This window comes from Cercospora kikuchii (assembly GCF_019650295.1).
Source record: "Cercospora kikuchii DNA, contig_00008, whole genome shotgun sequence".
NCBI lineage: Eukaryota > Fungi > Ascomycota > Dothideomycetes > Mycosphaerellales > Mycosphaerellaceae > Cercospora > Cercospora kikuchii.
The window spans coordinates 2,073,651-2,092,753 of record NW_025408589.1 but is presented as its reverse complement, the minus strand read 5'-3'; the positions used below and the strand labels follow the sequence as shown (position 1 = coordinate 2,092,753).

The 19,103-nt window shown below is 52.9% G+C and overlaps 5 protein-coding genes across 5 annotated transcripts; 2 read left to right on the top strand and 3 right to left on the bottom strand.

Annotated features, from left to right (window-relative positions):
* Positions 1-3,606: 3,606 nt before the first annotated feature.
* On the bottom strand, positions 3,607-4,025 carry CKM354_001199900 (uncharacterized protein; the record flags this gene model as incomplete). Its single annotated transcript, XM_044807508.1, has 2 exons — positions 3,607-3,860; positions 3,908-4,025. The coding sequence occupies 2 exons, from the start codon at positions 4,023-4,025 to the stop codon at positions 3,607-3,609; spliced, it is 372 nt and encodes a 123-aa protein (XP_044663443.1).
* A 2,432-nt stretch (positions 4,026-6,457) lies between these two features.
* Positions 6,458-7,049, top strand: CKM354_001199800 (uncharacterized protein; the record flags this gene model as incomplete). Its single annotated transcript, XM_044807507.1, has 2 exons — positions 6,458-6,609; positions 6,668-7,049. The coding sequence occupies 2 exons, from the start codon at positions 6,458-6,460 to the stop codon at positions 7,047-7,049; spliced, it is 534 nt and encodes a 177-aa protein (XP_044663442.1).
* A 4,259-nt stretch (positions 7,050-11,308) lies between these two features.
* CKM354_001199700 (uncharacterized protein) lies at positions 11,309-12,761 on the bottom strand (the record flags this gene model as incomplete). The annotated part of the gene is made up of 2 exons (XM_044807506.1): positions 11,309-12,178; positions 12,240-12,761. The coding sequence occupies 2 exons, from the start codon at positions 12,759-12,761 to the stop codon at positions 11,309-11,311; spliced, it is 1,392 nt and encodes a 463-aa protein (XP_044663441.1).
* A 196-nt stretch (positions 12,762-12,957) lies between these two features.
* On the bottom strand, positions 12,958-16,182 carry CKM354_001199600 (uncharacterized protein; the record flags this gene model as incomplete). Its single annotated transcript, XM_044807505.1, has 1 exon — positions 12,958-16,182. The coding sequence occupies one exon, from the start codon at positions 16,180-16,182 to the stop codon at positions 12,958-12,960; it is 3,225 nt and encodes a 1,074-aa protein (XP_044663440.1).
* A 690-nt stretch (positions 16,183-16,872) lies between these two features.
* CKM354_001199500 (uncharacterized protein) lies at positions 16,873-19,050 on the top strand (the record flags this gene model as incomplete). The annotated part of the gene is made up of 1 exon (XM_044807504.1): positions 16,873-19,050. The coding sequence occupies one exon, from the start codon at positions 16,873-16,875 to the stop codon at positions 19,048-19,050; it is 2,178 nt and encodes a 725-aa protein (XP_044663439.1).
* Positions 19,051-19,103: the final 53 nt, after the last annotated feature.

Sequence of the window (19,103 nt, the reverse complement as noted above, 5' to 3'; positions counted from 1 at the left end):
GCTCTTTTGCCGCTTACTTCCCCTTCTTGCAGCTCTATCGCAGCATTCATCTGCGGCCTGCTTGTCACACTGATGCAACACGGCTGGCAATGTATTGGCCACTTCGCGTTCGAGACGCCGGGCAGGAAAGGCCGGTAGAGTATGTACATGGTGGCAGACATGTGTGCGTTGCTCCCGGCAAAGCTGCATTGACGGAATCGGTACCGTTGATTTGCACGCGCCAAAAAGGGAGGTAGTGTGACAGCAATGGATCTCTACGGGCACTTCAGTACGCGGAAGTACACAGACCGCTGATGATACACGTATAGAACGTTCATTGGTTCGTACAAAAGCTCATCCTCATCAACAACATCGATCACTGGCGGCCGCTCCCCAAAATCTAAGCCATCTCCACCATTTTGGCACTTGACCTGCCTGGTTCAGATCAAGCGGCCTCTACAACGCCACTTCAAAAGCTCTGTGTCAACTTTGTAAAGACAGAGCCACCCTCTCGACCATATCTGCCAAGCGCAATGCACAATACATAAGCTCTATCCTCCCTCAATGAAGCGGCTTCGGCGGTCTCCTGAAGGTGCACTATTCCCACCCATTGAGCGTCTGTCCCCGAGGAAAGTCAACTTAGTCATCTCAGATCTTGGACCTGGCTGGGCTGGGTCGGGAACTGGGTGCCACAGGAAGAATTGGTTGACATTCATGCCCGCATGATAGATATAAGTGGCGTGTGAGGGTCGATCGTGTGTCGGTAGCACTGGCTCAATCCCTTTGCGGCGAAGAAACAACCCTGCCTCGCGTCAGAAAAAGAATTACAGGCTTCTTGGTACTCCGACCTTCTCGCGTACTTTTGAGCTTGCTCCATTTGTTGGCCACTAGAAACAACGATATCACCACAGTCAGGAGGCCGAACAAGAGTTGGAAGAAGTCCCCAAGATTCATGTTGATAACTGCTTGTGCACTTGGCATGTGGTCGGTCTCAAAGGTTGGCTCGGCACAGGAAGGACGAGCTATAGAGAGGGTGGCCGCTGCGCCTGTAACCAACGGAGGTTTGCCGTTGTGTTGGATCAAAGTTGTTATGTGCACGAGGTCTGCCAATGGACGATGTGCTCTGATATAACATCCGGGTTGAGGATGAGTCCAGCAGAGCCTGCGCTCTTATATCAGTGCAGATCGAGGCAGACACCATGAGACACGCGTGGAAGAAGGAACCACGTTTTTTGTACAGGCAGTGCAAAAGGCTTACATCTTCTTGGCAGAGCCTTGTACAGCTCTCCGGCTTCCAATGAGGCCATGGTCAGCATTGACGATGCACGTGCGCCCGATTGAAACAATTCTACGCTCGGATTTGACGACGACTATCACCATGAACCCGGGATCCAGTACTGATCTGGTCAGCATGGACCGAACGATGGCCTAGTCGTGATCAGAGGCCGCCGTGACAGCGTCGGGCGCGCGTGGACGCGACACTCAACAAGCCTCATCGTCAAGATTCGTGCACCAGCCCGACGCATAAATCATTCTCAATCCCTACGGCCAGCAGAACTGCAAATGCTTAAGAAAGCTTGTGCTCGACAACGTGGCGGCGGTATGTCTCTTTCTGTTCACACCTCCGACCCCATAAATGCACGACCGCTTGGCAGCTGATCTCACGTTACACCTCGCGAGTGATTATGCACGCGGCGGGCATGGCACTGCCCTTCAAACGTCATCCCAGCTTGACACCTGCTGAACCTCCGGGTAAAGACGAATAGGCTAAATCTGGCGATCATGTGAATCAGTAGGAGATGAGAGGCTCGTGGAAAGGGGCATAAGTCGCTGGCTTCCATGCAGGTCTGCCATGGGAAACTCATGTCAGCGCACGTGGCCTGTATGAGAGTCGAAAGCCGATCCCGCGTGGACAATTGAACGACGTTTACGGTCAAGTCTGGTATTCACGACACACTGCGAGAGGACACCCGTAAGTCAAGCGGGAACTATCTGTGGCTCAAAAGGACACTTATCTTGAGAGGCCAAGTATGTGTACGAAGCAGACAGACCATCTAATTCATGGACCTCTTCACGTCTGGAAAATAATTTGGCTCATCTTGAGCTTCCACTCGCACGAACCGGCTGCTCTTGAGTAGGACTTCGCGTCGATGCATCAACAGATCTCCGCACCCAAGGATCTTATTGACTGATCAAAGAAACACACTTGGAATTCTCACCGCATGAAGTCAAATAACTGTCCCCGGCCGAGGGCAGCTTTCGAAATCCCGCGGACTTAGGTACAGCTTGATATGGGAAGGATGTTAAGCTCTCTACATCAATCCCATGGAGATCATCCCAGCGACGACCAAAAAATGCCCGACTTTGCTGCCGAAATTGAGCGCAGGAGCGTTGCTCGTATCTGTCTCGTTACTCTGCCTGCTGGAATTGGCTGTTACCCTCCCTGTGAGGTCATTGAATGTACAATCCAGCAAGGCAGGCCCCTGGATGAAATCTTCGCCTCCGTCTGGGCCGTTCCACAGGCACTCGTTGAAGATAGCCAGGCGGTCTCCGCGTCGTGTGCCATTGTCGGACGACTGGTTCTCTCCGAATGCATTATCGTCGACCACGCACCAGGTATGGCACTGGCCTTGGATCTGGATCTCGCTGCTGAACCCGTAACGTTCACAGCAAACATCCATCCGCGGGTGCCTATACACAAGTTAGGTTCCAGTGATAATCATCTAATGAACTCTGATCACAGACCCTGAGCCCGCAAGGCAATAGCTCCCACTGGTGCTTGGGGTGCGAGCGCTGGAGATAGCGCAATTGAATGTTGGTGCCGACATTCTTGACTGATTGTGGACCTGGTGCTTGGGAATGGGTCTTGGTTGATGTGCGAATTGGTGAGAGCTATCTTAGTCTACGCCGTCAAGCACAACCTGTTGAAAAAGCGTCGCAGTGAAAGAGGATCTTTCTCTAGGATGCCTTCCGCGGGAGAGATGATGGGAAAGCGCAGGTATCAGCTGGAGATGTTGCCGAAGGATACCTACCTGTAGGCTTGGGTGCGGCGTCACGAGGACAGCGCGCTGCGAGCTCATGGGCAATAACACACGATGTAAGCCAAGCACAAAGCAGTTTTTGACTTCACAGACTTGATGCAATTATGGCAGGAATCGACACCCTACTATAATGGGACTGGGCGTAGGCACTGCAGCTATCGGAAGTGGGAAGCTGGTGAAGGATTTAGCGGGATGAATGCTCCAATCGACTGCGCCAGAGCTGTCTTGGCGTTCAGCTCAGCTCTTTCTCCAATCGGCATCATGTCTGGTCGATCGATACGGTTTTAACAACGAGATAAAACTCCTTCAGCAATGCCATACATGGTTCACGTTGATGGTATGGCAGGAAGCAATGAAAGCTTTCCGAATCTATGTCTATCTGTACCGTAAGGGCCTGGTTCCTATACAACTTTTCCCTGCCTGCATTGTGGAAAAAAATGACAACAGAGCACAGAGATGATCACCGCTTCTCTGAAGAGAGTGACGGAGTCCTGGTGTCGTTGATCAAGAAGAGAAATACACAGAAATCATTCGTGCAATCGTAACTTCCGCTGAGAAGAAGTTTAAGGTTTGGGAGACATGATACTCAGGTCTCCTCCTCATCCGCCGGCATAAGGCGAAGTCTGTGATTGCCCAGCTCCAAGTCTTCATTATTTGATCCATGATCGACCTGCAGCTGTCTCCCAACAGCTGCGTCAAGTCGTCTTACAGAATTACCAATCCACTGTGCTTGCCACTCGAAGAAATAGTTGATGTTGTGGTGGATATGGAAGATATACGTCGCGTTGGTGTGGTGTGTTGGAGGAGGTGGTGGGAGACGGCCACGCCCGATAAAGAATGCTGAGATGCTCTGTGGTCAGCGATGACTAAGACGGATCACCACTCACGGGCCACGGCGGTACCTTTGATCTTGTCCAACTTCAGAGCGAGCAGTATGATGCCATTGAGAGCTGCGAGCAGGCCCAACAACAGTCCAAAGAGCTCGAAGAAGTCGCCGGTTGTCATTGCGGCAGGGTCGTTCCTCGGCGTGACTGTGGCTGGTGCGTAAGACGCGTGGGGCAGATCGGTTAAGTGGGCCGCGCAAGGTGATGCACGAGCATACAGCGAAACAAACGTCAAGTTTGATATTGCGTCTGGAGGTTGAATGATTTTGTCGGGGGTGAAGACTTCCTTGCACGCGGTGGGCAGCCAGAACTTATACAAAAGTCGGTCTTCTGCTGGCGTGGCCTCGCCTTTCGACCTTTCTGCGGCGGCGACGACCTTTCTGCGGGCGGCGATGACCTTTCTCTCCGCAGTCAGTGCCAGTCACTACTGCAGGAACAGGAACAGTATCTGGGACTGCGACGCCGCGGCCTGGCACTCCATTGGCTGGACAAAGAGGTGTCCGCGAAAGCAAAGCAACTCCAGTTTCAGCCATCGAACTTAAAAAGCACGGAGTTTTCTGGCGCCCGCATTTGGGACTTCGTTTCTCTCGTGGCAGGCCAACCACACGCCGGCTTTCCATACCCGCCGTCGTCACCTCAGATCTATCATCGTTGACACGGTTTCACGCTGCGCCGCTCTGCTGCACGATCCATGGCTGGTGCAGCACGGTTCATGCGCAGAAGCATGCCCTGAGCCGCGCACCGATCTTGTAAGGCTCCTGAGCTGGGGCGGCCACGAGGCGATGCCAGTGCTGCTGCGCCATGTGTCAATTCTCCGACGCGTGCAAAAAAGGCAATCGCAGTCAACGGTAGGACAGTGTTCACAAGTTTGGTACGGAACTGCTCCACTACTCTTGTTGCTGTCGTCGATGGTATAATGGAATTCTTGCCGCCGTCCTAGCCACTCCCAACGTGCTGTAAGCATTGACAAGGTACCAGGCTGGTGTCACAAAATACTAACACAACCGCTGTCCATCACGAGTCACACTGTATACAACCTTCTACTCTCAAATCGTGTTCGAAGATCCGACTATTCAAGGACGACACGCATTCTGCGAGAATCCAAACGTCAAACAACATCAGCTGGAAGGCCCTTCGGAGCCAGGTTCTGAGCGATTGAGCCATGCCGGAGGTGCAAGCACATAAGTAGTGATAGTCTCATCAGTTGACTGCTACGACAGATGCCGCTCAGCCTTGCTTCTTCATCCTCTAAATAGATTCTATGGAAGAGCTTGCGGCCGCCCGTAACACCCACCTTCTTACACTTCAGCATGTCCAACATCAAGATCACACTGTTCGAAGCTAGGGACCCTGTATCGAGGCATTCAGGAATCAACAACCCGGAGAACTTCAATCGACTGGAAATCGTTCGAACTTATATCTGTTGACCCCATGAATGTCTACGACCATTACGGAAGAGAGATTCTTGCCATGCAAGAGAGAATGGACGGGACGACGAAGTCGGCGGGAATATGTGTGTCCGTTGGGTTAACGGTATGATCATTCTAGCATGCCGAGCCAGATCAAGCAGCGCTGCAAGGATCAACGGACAACGTAGAGTATCAAAGCTTACGATGACAGAAGTGTGATTGGAGTCCGAGGTGGCTCTCAGAACAGATGTTGCATCGCGTATTCTGCCTCCATCTGCATACACTGTCAATTTTACAAATTCTCTTTGAGATCTGAAGCAATGTAGAGTGCGTCGATTGGTGCTGGCCACGATAGAAAATCACTTACAGGCCAAGAATTTATCCTTTGTGAGCGATTGGGACGTTCAGCATTGCCTGGTTGCGATCTGCGTTGAGGCAAGACATCATCGGGAAAGTCATATTACAACCCGCCACGTCCAGGCTGGGCAAGACAAGAGGATCAAGACCAGGGCGAACTTCCACAGCAGCATTCTCCGGGAAGTGAGCTGCTCTCACGTCGAATCCTCCCATTTTTATCAACGTCCATGCCCCTCATGCACCTTAATGGCTTCTACAAACAACACCACTTGGCATTTCTAAAGTTGTGTCAGGTCAGTTGCTGGATGCCGGCCTACGGCAGTCTTCGAAGTTCCGCGGGCTTAGGTACAGCTTGATATGGTAGGGTCTTATGCTGATCGCATCCTCCAGCACGCTAGTCTTTGGACTAACTGACCATCCTCAAATCTTACTCGAGCGTGTGCCACTTGCACGCATAGGTCCACATGATGGAGTATCGGGCCAAGCAAGAAAAGCGTCGAATCCGACACTCTTTAGCTCTTGGCTTACCTAGTCGTATGGCCCGGGACACTTACACTTTGCTGGCACATATTAAGCGTGAAGTTACACCGAGACGACGGCTGCATATAGGCGGATGTCCTACTCTCTCTGCAGCATGTTGTCTCTGAGTTTGCTTCTACTATTCACAAGACGCTTTGCAAAACAAGAGCTTTGATCGCATCACGAAGACTTGCAGGTCCCTCTCTTCGCAGCGTGGCACGAAATTGACTAACTTTGTGACTGAAGTCTGAACACCTGGGCTTCAGCTATGGACTCTCCAACAAGCACAACATCTGCATTGACTTCCACCACGGAAGCCGCAACCGAATCTTTCACCTCCAGGCCACGACCAGAAAACTGCTCTGTCTCCGACATTAGGCTGCCCAGCACATTTGGCAGTTACTGCCTTGCGGCCAGAGGGTCAGTGCATAGCACACTCTCAGAACGGAAATCCACAAGAAACTGAGTGTAACTCTAGACATCCGCGAATGAGAACTTGCTGCGAGCTATACGGCTTTAGCAACGAGATCGAGATCCTGCAACAATGCCATACGTGGTGCATGATGAACGATGATGCGTTCCCGGATGATGCGGCCTCTAGTGATGGCACGAGGCGTGGTGTGCGATTGAGGACTTTTGGAAACTGCTTGGTGAACGGCACAGATGGCCTCGGAGAGTTTATTCAGCCACCTCAGTTGTTGGAGTGTAACTTCAACGATCTTTCTGGCAGGCAATCTGTTACGCCGCCTGGTTGGAACAACGACACTAGTACTGGAAACAGCGCTACTGTTCTTGAATCTGGCGGTGGCATAGGGCACTTCTTTATTATGGTTGCATTGATCTTGGTGGGGTTAAGGTAATGGAACGATGGTGCTACTGATTGATTGCATCACAGACTTCAAGAACGAATCGATATTTATCTGCTGCACATGCGGGCTTCACTACGTGTATCTCTTTTCTGCCTGGTTCAGTTAAGACCAGCAGTATCCTCGACGACTGGCTCTCTGAACGAACGAACGACGACCCGAGTCCTCAGCTTCCTTCTTCTTCTTCTTCTTCCATGAGACGAAGCCTCTGATCACCCAGCTCCAAGTCTTGGCCATTGATCCCATCATCGATTTGCAACTGTAGGGAGACTGCTGCTTCGAATCTTCTCATCGATAAGCCAATCCACTGTGCTTGCTCGGCGAAGAAATGGTTGATGTTGTTGCCGACATGGAAGCCATATGTTGTGGTGGGCGTGTTATATTGTGTTGGAAGAAGCGGACGTAGGTTGTCACGAGTGGGGAACAGTGCTACTTCGTGGTCAGCGACGACTACAATGGATCGCCCGAAATGCTCGTGCCTTTGATCTTACTCCATTTCAGCACAAGCAGAACAAGTGATATGAGGACCGTCAGGAGGCCGAATAACAGTTGGAAGAAGTCTCCGGTATCCATTTGGGCAGAGCTGAGTCCTTGGCGTGGTGATGCTCAATGCAAGATGACGCAAGGTGTTGGGCTTCTTCAGCGCAATTGCAAGGCTGTCTGTTGTTGAACTGATAGATGACGCTGGACCTGATACTGCGATCACAAACGACTTGTTGGAACGGACCATCAGGTATCGTCGCTTTTCTTGCCAGCTTATATAGAGAAATAACATAGTTCTACCTCCGCAATAATCGGCGACGGCGGGTTGGTCTAATGTGGGCCCAGCGGGTGCAGCACTCCGCGTGGACGAAGAATTGTGCAATCCTGCGGCCTCAATGTGTCCAGCAAAGCAGCAGCGCGCCAGCCGGCATGACAATGACGTGGATCTTAGTGGCGATCTTCAAAGATTCGAAGTTTCCTGATTGGTGACGACCAGTAGATAGTCACTTGGGACACGCCTCACCGTCCCTCTGCGGCTTAATCCACGGGAGCTCTGCTTCTTCATGATTGGCAGAGCATTAAACGTGTCGCACTGGTGTCGAGGGCGGGGATCTGCCGCTGTACATGGGCCGGGCACAGGCGTATCTATTCCGACAACCAGTGAGTACTTGAGCAATCCAGTAGCTGCTTTCCCGGAGTGGATCTATGCGCAAATCTCTACTCCCAGATCTGCCACATGCGCATGTAGGGACTCCTCGACGAATGTTGGTTTATATGGCTCAAGCACTGGAGTTTGCGGTTCAGCTGCAAGACCGCGCGGCACACGATAAAATGAGTTACATACAGCCTTCCACGCCCAAGGGCACCAAATGCTCAACGGAGCTGGAGCACGATTCCTCACGAGGGAACATAATTAGGCCATGGTTCGCATACCGCATGCGAGCATCGTCGTTATATACAATGCCTGCGTACGAGCAGACGGAAATGCTTCGACGCTTTTTGCTCTCTGGGTAGTCCATTGTGAAGGCGGGCACAGTAGGCTGAAAGCTTGATAAACCACGACACAATTAGTCCCACGAATACTGTGGTCTGAGCAGGCGCGTCGAATTGCATTTGACCCCATTCTTGGAAATATCTCGACACGTCATGGACTTTGGTCGCCTGTGACCTGTATTGGCTCGTATAGCCAAGCTGGGAAGAATGTACGATGGCATAAACTTTTGTGATTCGTAATTATTGTACAGGGGCTTCGCCACGTCGGCGAGCCATCCTCTTTCATCAATTCATTCGCGCGCCCGACCGTCAAGTCCTTTCGATACTTGTAACAGGGCGAGGCCTTTAGGAAATAGACCTGTCTGGAGGCAGGCATTCGGGGTCGTCAAGCTCGTGCAAGTCGGTCCTGCATGATGGTACTTGAAAAGTGGTAGGGTGAATGGAAGACGCTTGCTGGTGTATCTAGCTGTCCTCGATCAGATGGATCCTAGGCTGTCCTTGTATAAAACTTTGCCGTCCGAGCGAATTGAGCTGAACCCCATCAGAGCGTCGTGGTGGCCGTATCGTGTCTATGTTTGGCGGCGATAAGAAGATCTGATTCAAGTGTACGCCGGCATGGTGAATGTAGGTTGTGTTGGAGGTGTTGTGATATGTTGGCAGTACATGCTCGGTCTGCCTGGTCCCACGCCAAAGAGCTGTGCTTGATCAGGCATGCAAATGGTATATTTCGACGAAGTTCACGCACCTTTAAGCTTGTCCCGCTTCAAGAAGACCAGCAGCAAAGAAATAAGCACCGTGAGAAGGCCAAGCACAAGCTGAGACAGATCCAGGGCCATTGTTGTGGCTGTGCTGGAGGCTGAGCGGTTCTCTCCCGTTGCGTGACTCGCTGCGTGGTTCAATTGGTGGCTTTGGCGAGGTGACGTGGAGGTTGTGAACTTGTGCCTCTGCGCTCTGTGAATGCTCGCTGCTTCGACTGCTTTGCCGTTGTCTCAGATTGCGGAGCTGAAACGTCACTATAGGCAGCGCGGGAAGGGGAGGTAAGGGAGACGGGTTGAACAACAATGGTTATTGTCGTGTGGCCTTTCGAAAGAAGGTATTTGCACGGGTATACATAGTTAGCAGAATGGTCCCTAAGCCACGCATCTCGACATGAGCACGATCGAGGCGCAGCGCAGCCTTCGCGCTGATAGCAGCGACAAAGGCCTCTTGCCATAGCTGCGCCCGACGTCCAACCCAGGAGCCTAACCGCTTGGCAGTATCGGAGCCATCGACGTATGCTGCGGGCACGGGGGCAAATCCCGTAACGTTGCTAGGGCGAAATCGCAACCTGTTAGACCGCTTGGCAGTATCGGAGCCATCGACGTATGCTGCGGGCACGGGGGCAAATCCCGTAACGATGCTAGGGCGAAATCGCAACCTGTCAGACCGCTTGGCAGTATCGGAGCTACCAACGTATGCTGCAGCGTAAGGATGTTCTCAGACTGTATTGTACCGACGATCGGCTAGTGACTGCTGATGAGGAGGTTTGCCCATTCAGCGGAGCGTTCTGTACATTCGTGATGCGTGGTGTCGAAGCTGACACTTGCTTGCAATGCGTGATTCTCTGGGCTGTCGCTGGTGATCACGTTTCGCTGATTGCGTCAGCCGGCTCCGTGTGTGAAGCGAAGGAGACCACACTATGACGAGCGCGGCTGCATGACTGAGGCAGCTCTTCTCTACATCGGGAGTGGGGATGCAGGGAAGCTCGTCTGGAGCGCTCAATATTTCAGCTCACGTGTTTCTCCTGTGTTGAACATGCTACGCGGCTCTGGCTGTATTCTCGAAGTTCTGAGAACGTCGACGTGACCTCACAAACTGGCGACAGCGACACGATGTGCGGCACACTCCTGCATGCTAGTTGTTGCATCCTCCAGTGCTCCAGCTCGCCTCCTGTTGTTCATGTCTTCTCCGGTTGCGAGATTCTTGACTCTGAGCACGATGCATCCGGCCGACTCAGAGACAGGTAGATGTGTTAGGTTCAGGATCAGCCGGGCTTGACAGTAATCAGTATGAATCGAAGCTGATAACCCTGTCTGCGAAAGACAGTCGTACGGATGCGTAGTGCATGTTGCCCTCCGGTTGACAAAATTCCAGCAAAAAGCGAGATGGTTCGAATGGTCGCATGTCAGGCGACCATTTGAAAGGATTGGCCCATCTGAGGGTCTTGACATTATATCAACTTCCAAGCCCCAGTTCGATGTGACAGCACGGCAGATTTGTGAAGCATAGGCCAGATTCCATGCCTCGAGACTTCCAGAGTTGTACGCTTACGCTCCGATCAATGTGTTTTGCCAGTGTTTAGAATTCCCGACAAGACCAGACACAGAAGCTTCGCTGTTTCTGCTATTCTCCTGAGAAAGAGGTGCACGTTCATGCGGCGAGCATCGAGCATTGCCTCGAAGCTCGATGCTGTCGTTCTCCTTCGCAGGGCCGGCAAGGCTTATTGGCGCATGGTGCAATGCCATCCGAGAGACGTCACCTTGAATCGTAGTGAACAAGATTGCGCATTGACACGACGATCCCGGCCGCGTGGCAGAGGTTTTGTCGTGGAGTTCATGATCTTGTGTGGCACGAATCATATGTTGAAAGCTGGCTAGCACTGCGATTGCAATGAACATCACGCCATGAACTGAGGTAGATCAGATGGAAAAGCCCCGATGTGGTGTCACGCCACAAATAAGCACAAGAGGTGTCCGATCTGTACAGTCTTCGTTACCAAACTCTCTTGATCCGACTTCTCAGCTTCTTAGATCGTTTATCATTCTGGATGTACGTCGAGCTCCTGCATTTTCTTGAACCAGCCGAGCGCGGCGAGTGAACTCACGATTAGTGCCAGCGAGGTCACTAGAAAGTAATTCGTGCACTGCCTGTGAAGCGAACTCGGTCTTTGCTGGCAATCCACGACCAGCAAAATAAGAGGGCAATCTATTGCGGCCTATTGCGAGAAGATGCCGGGCATCGCTTTGTCTGCCCATCTCACTCAATGCTTGAGCAGCGCGCGCGATGGTTCGCGTGATCGCCTGGTTGAAAGGACCATCACCTGTTCGAAAGAAATCTTCCCGATTGGCGTCGACATGCAACAGCGTTTCCAGTGCTGGTTCGGGCAGAGGACCATGCGGATGATTGAGCAATACCCTCGCTCGAACCCATGAATACGCTACACTGCCTTCATGGTACCACAACTTGGAACGATCGATATGTCTCTCGATTGCTGCTACATCGACTTTGCTGGTATCGCAGCTGGTTAGCCACGAGATCAGTTGGTTGCCAGACTGTGCCTTGAGAATGCGATGAGATGTGTCATAGGTGTTCCAGATGTGATCGAAGTACAGCAAGCTGTCGTTCAGTCCTGTACTGGCATCCTTGGCCCAGTAAGCGATCGAATTCAGGGTCAAGTAGAGTAGAGTTCCTCTCCACCGATTTTGTTCTTTCGCTTCCCAGATTTCCACGTACTTGGGGGTGTAGTCTACCGTCATCCACTTGTACAAGGCCTTATACGCCTCGCCTTCTGCGACCAAGCAGTGTACTAAGATCTCTGACCACATAACGTCCAACGTCATGTCTACTCTCTCGAAAGCGTCCTGTAAAAACCAGAGAAGAGCTCGTGTCTGTGAAAGCACATACATCAATCAAACCATGCTCCATATGTACTGGAAACTCCCTACTTACACCAGTCTTAGCCGACCTGTATAGCTCTCGTGCTTCTGGCGCATTGCCATGGTCTCGGTGTACCTGTGCGACAAAGGTCTGTAAACACAGCTTCACAAGTTTCGGATTGGCTGCAGCGTCATTGAGAATTCTCAAAGGATCAGCGTACAGCTGTGGAGGCAGCGTTTCCGGCTCGGCAGTCCAGGACGCGATCCATGGTGATAGCCTGAGTCTTTTCAATGGGAACTGCTTCTGAAGATAATATTCAAAGAAGTCGTACTTTCGGCCCTTCTCATGAATGAAATTGCTATGATGCGTTTTAGCAGAATCTCTTTTGTGTCCCAGTTGTGTGTTTTGTCTTCGCAATTTATCCGTCCTGTTCGAAGGATGAGCTACCGACGTGGCTCTCTGCTCGCCCACGCCCGGTACGCTACGAAAGTACGTCGACGATCGCGCCGCCTGTTTGGTCGCTAGTCTCAAGCTGAAGTCTTTGACATCGCAGCCAAGTCTTGCTGTTCTGAACAGTCGTGCTGTTGTTGACATAACGAAACAAAAGTGGCGCGTCGTGGCGTGGAGAGAAGAAAGGCAGGAAGCCGGCAAAACAATCCTCCAAACTTTCCGATCCCATCCCCAACGCCAAGACAATCAATCAATCAATCATCAGAATGTTACACAGAAGTGGATCATACAAGGCAGCTTCCAGTATTCGTTCATCATCTACCTATCACCACCCTCTCCTCTAAATCTTCGGCATCTTCCTATCAACCCCCAACCCCTCCACCTCCTTATTCTTATAATAATGCGGCGCAACCTCCATCAACCACTCCGGCTGAAGTGGCATAACACTCCTCATAAACTCCTTACTCGTCAAAACCAACTCATAAAAGATAACCCACTTCGGCCTCACATCCATCAACACCGAAGAAGGATGAATATGCACCGTCATATTATTCTTCACATTTCGATAACTATCGCCCGAACGCTGTAATCTCGCCGCATTGGGGAAGAAACCGGCTGTGATGGCGCGTTGAATTGGTTGGAGGTTGGAGCTGCCGCAGGAGGAGACTGTGACTTCGACGCGGTCGCAGAGTTTGGCGAGTTGGTCGCGGACGTCGCGGGCGCGGGTGAGACTGCGTTGTTGGAGGAAGTTTTCTTTGGCCCAGACAAAGCTGAAGTCGGCGTCGACCCATTGGTTCCAGATGTTGAGGTAAGTCAAATGATCGCCGCCTTCTTTGACTGTGAAGCGAGCACGAGCAGCATCGGCTTGGAGCTTCTTGTCTTTGGGTCGATAGAAGAGTGCTGCAGCCTCGCCGAGCATGGCGATGATGGAGAGTACTTCGTCCACACAGCCTTCTTTGTCGGCTTGTAAGACTGCTTTGGCCAGCATAGGGTCGGTAGGGAATTCAGCCATCTGGCGGCCGACTTTGGTGAGTTCGCCCTTATCGTTGAGGGCACCAAGAGCGTAGAGTTGCTCGAGGGAGCGGATCAGCATGTCGGGTGAGGGTGGGTCCATGAAGTCGAAGTTGATCAGATCGTTAATGCCGAGGGATTTGAGCAGAAGCACGATCGAATTGAGGTTGGTACGTTGGATTTCAGGAGTCGTCGACTCGGGGAGGTCGTTGTAGTATGCCCATTTGGTGTACAATCGGAAGCATTTGCCCGGCTGGTTTCGTCCAGCTCTGCCAGCACGCTGGTTCGCCGAAGCACGAGAGATAGGAACTGAAACGAGGGACTCCATATTCGTTGCTGGCGTGTAACGGTTCTCTTTGACGTAGCCAGGATCGATAACATAGACGATACCATCGATCGTCAGAGAAGTTTCGGCAATGTTGGTTGCAAGCACGACCTTGCGACATTTCGGCGGTGTCGGGTCGAAGATCTTTTGCTGAAGATCTGTTGGCAAATTGGCATAGATGGGACAAATGAGCAGTTCCGGTGCTGCTTTACCCAGTTTTCGTGCTGTTTCTTGAAGCGATTGTTCAGCTTGCTCGATCTCATCCTGACCAGTCAAGAAGACCAGGATATCGCCAGGCATGGGCTGCGAGAGGTGGATCTGGAAGACAGTTGTGATCGCGGCAGACAGGTAATTGGCCTCCGGCTGCAAAGAGTAATTCATCTCGACGTCGTAGGTACGTCCAGGAATGTTGAGGATTGGTGCATCGTCGAAGAATTCGCTAAACTTCTGCGCATCAAGTGTCGCGGACGAGATCAGCAGTTTGAGGTCTGGTCGACCTCTTGCGATATCCTTCACCAGTCCGAACAGGATATCAGTATGTAGTGTTCTCTCGTGAGCTTCGTCAATCATCAAAGCACTATAGCCGCCAAGATCCGGCTCTGTCAAGAACTCTCGCAGTAACATACCATCGGTCATGTACTTGAGTGCTGTCTTGTCTGACGTGTTATCCTCGAAACGAATGGCATAGCCGACCTCGTTTCCGAGCTTGACGCCAACCTCCTCTGCCACACGCGCTGCAACACTCATGGCTGCAACACGACGCGGTTGGGTACATCCCACTTTCATGCCATTCTTGCAGTAGCCGTCTTCATATAGAAACTGCGGAAGTTGTGTAGTTTTGCCACTACCGGTTTCTCCAACAATAATGAGGATCTGGTACTCTCGCACAGCATCCAGGAACTGCTGTCGGTACTGATAGACAGGTAAAGTCTTCCGCTTCTCCTCCATAGTCTTGGCCTTTCTCTGCGCTGCCAGCATTTGCTGTGCAAGAAGCTGTTCCTGTGGCGACTTCATGCTGCTCATGCCGCCCTTGAGTACGGCATCTGTCACCCATCGAAGTTGCTGCTCTTCGTCGAACACATACTCATAGTCTCCAACCTCTGGTTGATCGGCGACCACAATTTGTGCTTTCGTCTTGGCCAGTTGCTCCCGCTCCCATTCCTCGTGCTCAGTCACATATTTTTCGCGGCCCTGGTCGTCACGTTCGACATACCGGCTGTACAAAGCCTGTTCTTTCCGTTTCGTATCGAGTTTGCCTTTCTCCGTAATATAGTCGTCCGGCATAGCATAGCCATCGATGTGGTCATCGATGCCCTCTCGCTCCTCGGCCAGCCGCAGAGCTTCTCGATTCCGAGCGAATTCGTCCTTTTCTGCCTGGGTCAGATTGGGATTGTTCCGCTCTTCCTCTTCTTCATCAGCAACTTGTCTTCGCAGCAAAGCCAGTTCCTGGGTCGAACGCTTCTTGAGGTAATCCTGCCGCGATCGTAACCTCAGCGCTTTCATTTCTGCTTCTGACAGCTTCCCCGCCTGCGCTCGTCTCTCTGCGTCCGCAGCATCTCGTTTTGACGACCGGTCTTCTGTCAACTTCTTCGTACTATCCTTCTCCTTCTTCTTCAATCTCTCCTCAAACTCTTTGCGCTCTCTGCGGTCACGCTCTTCCTCGTCTTCCTCGGGCTCCTCTTTCGCAGGACTTCGATCGCGAGGTGACGCTGAGCCGTCGTCGAACCGGGTTCGCTTCGCAGGCGGCGAGGGAAAATCCTCTTCCTCTTCCTCCTCATCACCCCATCGATCATCAAAATCTCCATCTCGCCGCCGTAGCTTCTTGCTGTGCCGATCTCTGCTCCGCGAACGCCTTCGTTCCCTGTCTGATCGATGTCTTGATTTTCGCTCTCCGTTCTCTTCCCTCTTGCGCTCTGGTTTGGGAGGCGGCGGGGCTTCCTCTTCAGCCTCCATATCAACCAAAGCATACTTTTTCTTCACTTCCTTGGGCTTCTCTCGTTTCTGCGCAGAAGTCCCATTCGAGGCTGGCTTTGCGACCTGAGCATACAGACCGTCGGTAAAGCGTCGCAAGTCATCATCACCCGAATCTAGCATGGTGGACAGCTTGTCCAGAAGCTGTGCAGGCGACTTTGCGCGTTTGGCCTCGGAAACGACAAAATCTACAATCATGTCCTCGCTCGCTCCGACCAGCTTGAGCAAATGGTCGGAGACATATGTGCGGAGGTCCATGGCGGGCGGCGTGGTGCGCAGTGTTGGACTGCGTGAATGTCAATGTTTCTCGTGTCTCAAGCTGCTGGACGTCGGTTCAGAGAATGCGCCAAGAATCAAGTAGCCTGAGTCAGGTCGCGTCGACTTGCCCGTGGCACTCCCGCAAGTTCGATCACCTCCACCTGCGGCATCTCTGACACACTCCCGAGTGATCAGAGATGCAGGACTGCTGGCAGACGGCACGCGCTGGCTACGGGTCTCGTTCGCAGGGATGGAGCACAGTCGGAGGAATGAAGTTGGCAGACAACGTGCAACATTTCAGCAACGGCACGTGCTGTCGACCGGGATGAGCGAGTGTTTGTGTGGAGAGGGCGCTTTAGTCGCGACGGGCGGTGGTCGCAATCTCTCCCAGTGCATGCCCCGTCGTCTCGTCTCCTTTTCAGCAGCTTATCGATTGCCCGACGCTGTATTTACCACTTGCTGCTCTTCCTCGCCGCTCCTCCGATCGCCGTTGGGGACGTCCATATTGCCAACGTGCTGCAATAACGAGCACTGCCCATCTGCGTGACGCCTATTCTTAGAGTTGGATGGATGCTTAAGCTGGCCGACGAGGTCATCATCAAAACTTAGTTCGCCCGCGCCGACCGCCAATCCATCGCCGCTGCTGCTTTCACGCCGCCAACCCCAACAACGCCCGCCTGTGCGCCAACCATGTCCAGCAGCACGCCCACCACCAAGAAACCACCCATCCCCGCTGCTGCCCGCCGCACCCCCGCCGCTGCCACCAACAATTCGGCTGCCGCAGCCGGCTCCAGCGCTGGTCGAGACTCGCCCTCCAAAATGTCGTCCGGCGCAACCAGCAGTGCGGCTGGTGCGGGCGCAACGGCCTCCCTCAATCGCACGCGTTCAACACGAAACGGCGCTCCCATGTCTGCACGAGCAGCGGTGAGAGGCAAATCAGCCACCGACAACGCTGCCGACGAAGATGCTAAAGCAGAACTCCTCGCCAAAATGGAGGACCTGCAACAGAAACTCCAAGAAGCCGAGCGCGCCTGCGAAGAGTCACACAAGCAGGCTGCAGTACTCCAGGTGAAACTTGACGAGGCTCACAAGGAGCAAGGCATGCTGGAGGAGACCGTCCACGAGCACACCGAGCGCATCAACGACCTCGAGAACGAGAAGAAGGAGAGCTTACGAGCACGACGAGAGATTGAACAGATCTACGAAAGCGAAAAGGAGGCCGCGATGAAGGAGAAGGAGGAGGCTCTGAAGCGGGAAGAGGAGATGCAGACTGCCCTCCAACGTATGAAGGAGACCCTTGCTCAGCGGGAAATGCGTGCCGGTCTGGATGACGACCGGAGGCCCGTCCTCTCTAGGCACTCGAGCAATGCGCGAAGTGCAAATGGCTCGCCAGGCCCAGATGGCTCTGATCGCCAATTTGCTCCTCCCTCCGTCTCACGAAGCGATTCGATGTCACGAATGAACTCCAAGCTGGTCAACCAGAAAGACAAGATCATTGAAGGTTTACGTCTCGAGCTCGCCGAAGCACAGATTAAGCTCGTCGAGGTGGAGAACATGGGCGGTGGCCGCATGCAGGAGATTCAGAAGCAGTTGTACGACGTCAAGATGCACAACGCCCGCCTCATGGAAGAGAACGAATCCTTCCAGCTGCTGCTCAGTGAAAAGACACTGCAAGGTGATTTCATGCGAGGACCCACACATAGCGAGTCTCGCCCACCTTCCCGACACGCTGAGGGCACAAGCGGCACGACTCTCGCAGACGAGCTCGACTCTCACGCCGATGAAAGCGAGATTGAAGGAGATACGCGCCGCTTGCAAGCCGAGATCAACGGGCTCAAGGACGCGAACAAGGCTTTAACGTTGTATATTAATAATATCATCTCCCGCCTGCTGCAACATGATCAATTCGAAGCGATCCTCGATAAGACGCCGGATCTCATGGGAGGCTCTGACGCCGCCCGGAGGCGAAGAGCAGCAAACACCGACAAAGACCTGCCACCACCACCAGGAGGAGAGAACGAGCAGCCTAGTCTTTTGCAAAGAGCGAAGAGCGTAATGGGAGGCTCCGCTAAGCCTCGACCGCGACCACTATCACAAACGCTCACCCCATCTGAAATGAGCGAGCCTATAGCGAAGGGACCAGCTCTGCACGAAGATCCTACGACAGCTCCAAGTGTCCCAATAGCACGAGCTAGGTCGACCAGAGCACCCAGTGGACACCGCCGGGCCAACTCCGAGTGGCCTGCTGCAAGTGTGGTGACGAACATGTATCGCGGACCCTCACCAAATTCGGGTCCTCTGAGCCCAGGTCTCACATCTCCGATCAACCGCAATTCATTCTTCGGACGTGCTCCATCATCAGGATCACAAGTCCCAACCATTTCTGAAAATCATGGTGACAAGGACAATGCGAGAGACAGCAAGATGGGCAGCAATGCCAGCAACCGCAACAGTGTCATCTCTAACCCTGGCAACATTGGCATCGATGAGGACAATGTGCTCAATATCAACAACGAAAGGTCCAACCCTTCATCACACCCATCGTCACCGCCGCGCAGTACTACCAGCTCAGGCGACAGGGATAAACCCAGTGGTGCCATCATGATGGGCTCCAAGCCTCGTCCTCTCCGGCTGGTCCAGGAAGCTGCCGACGAAGACGCGGCGAAGAAGCAAGCCAATCGTGGAAGCTGGTTCGGCTGGATGAACAAGGGAGGCGCTGCACCACCTGCCACGAATAATCGCGACTCTGTGCACTCCCCGCCATTGGGTAGTGCTGGCGGCGTTGGACAAGGTCTGACCGAGAAGCTCGGAGGTGTCTTTGGCCAACGCAAGAGCGAGAGCGAAGCATCCGGCAGCCAGACGCAATAGAATTCGCCATCTTTGCGGGAGAGAAACGCTGATGAGTATTCTCATCTGCGTGA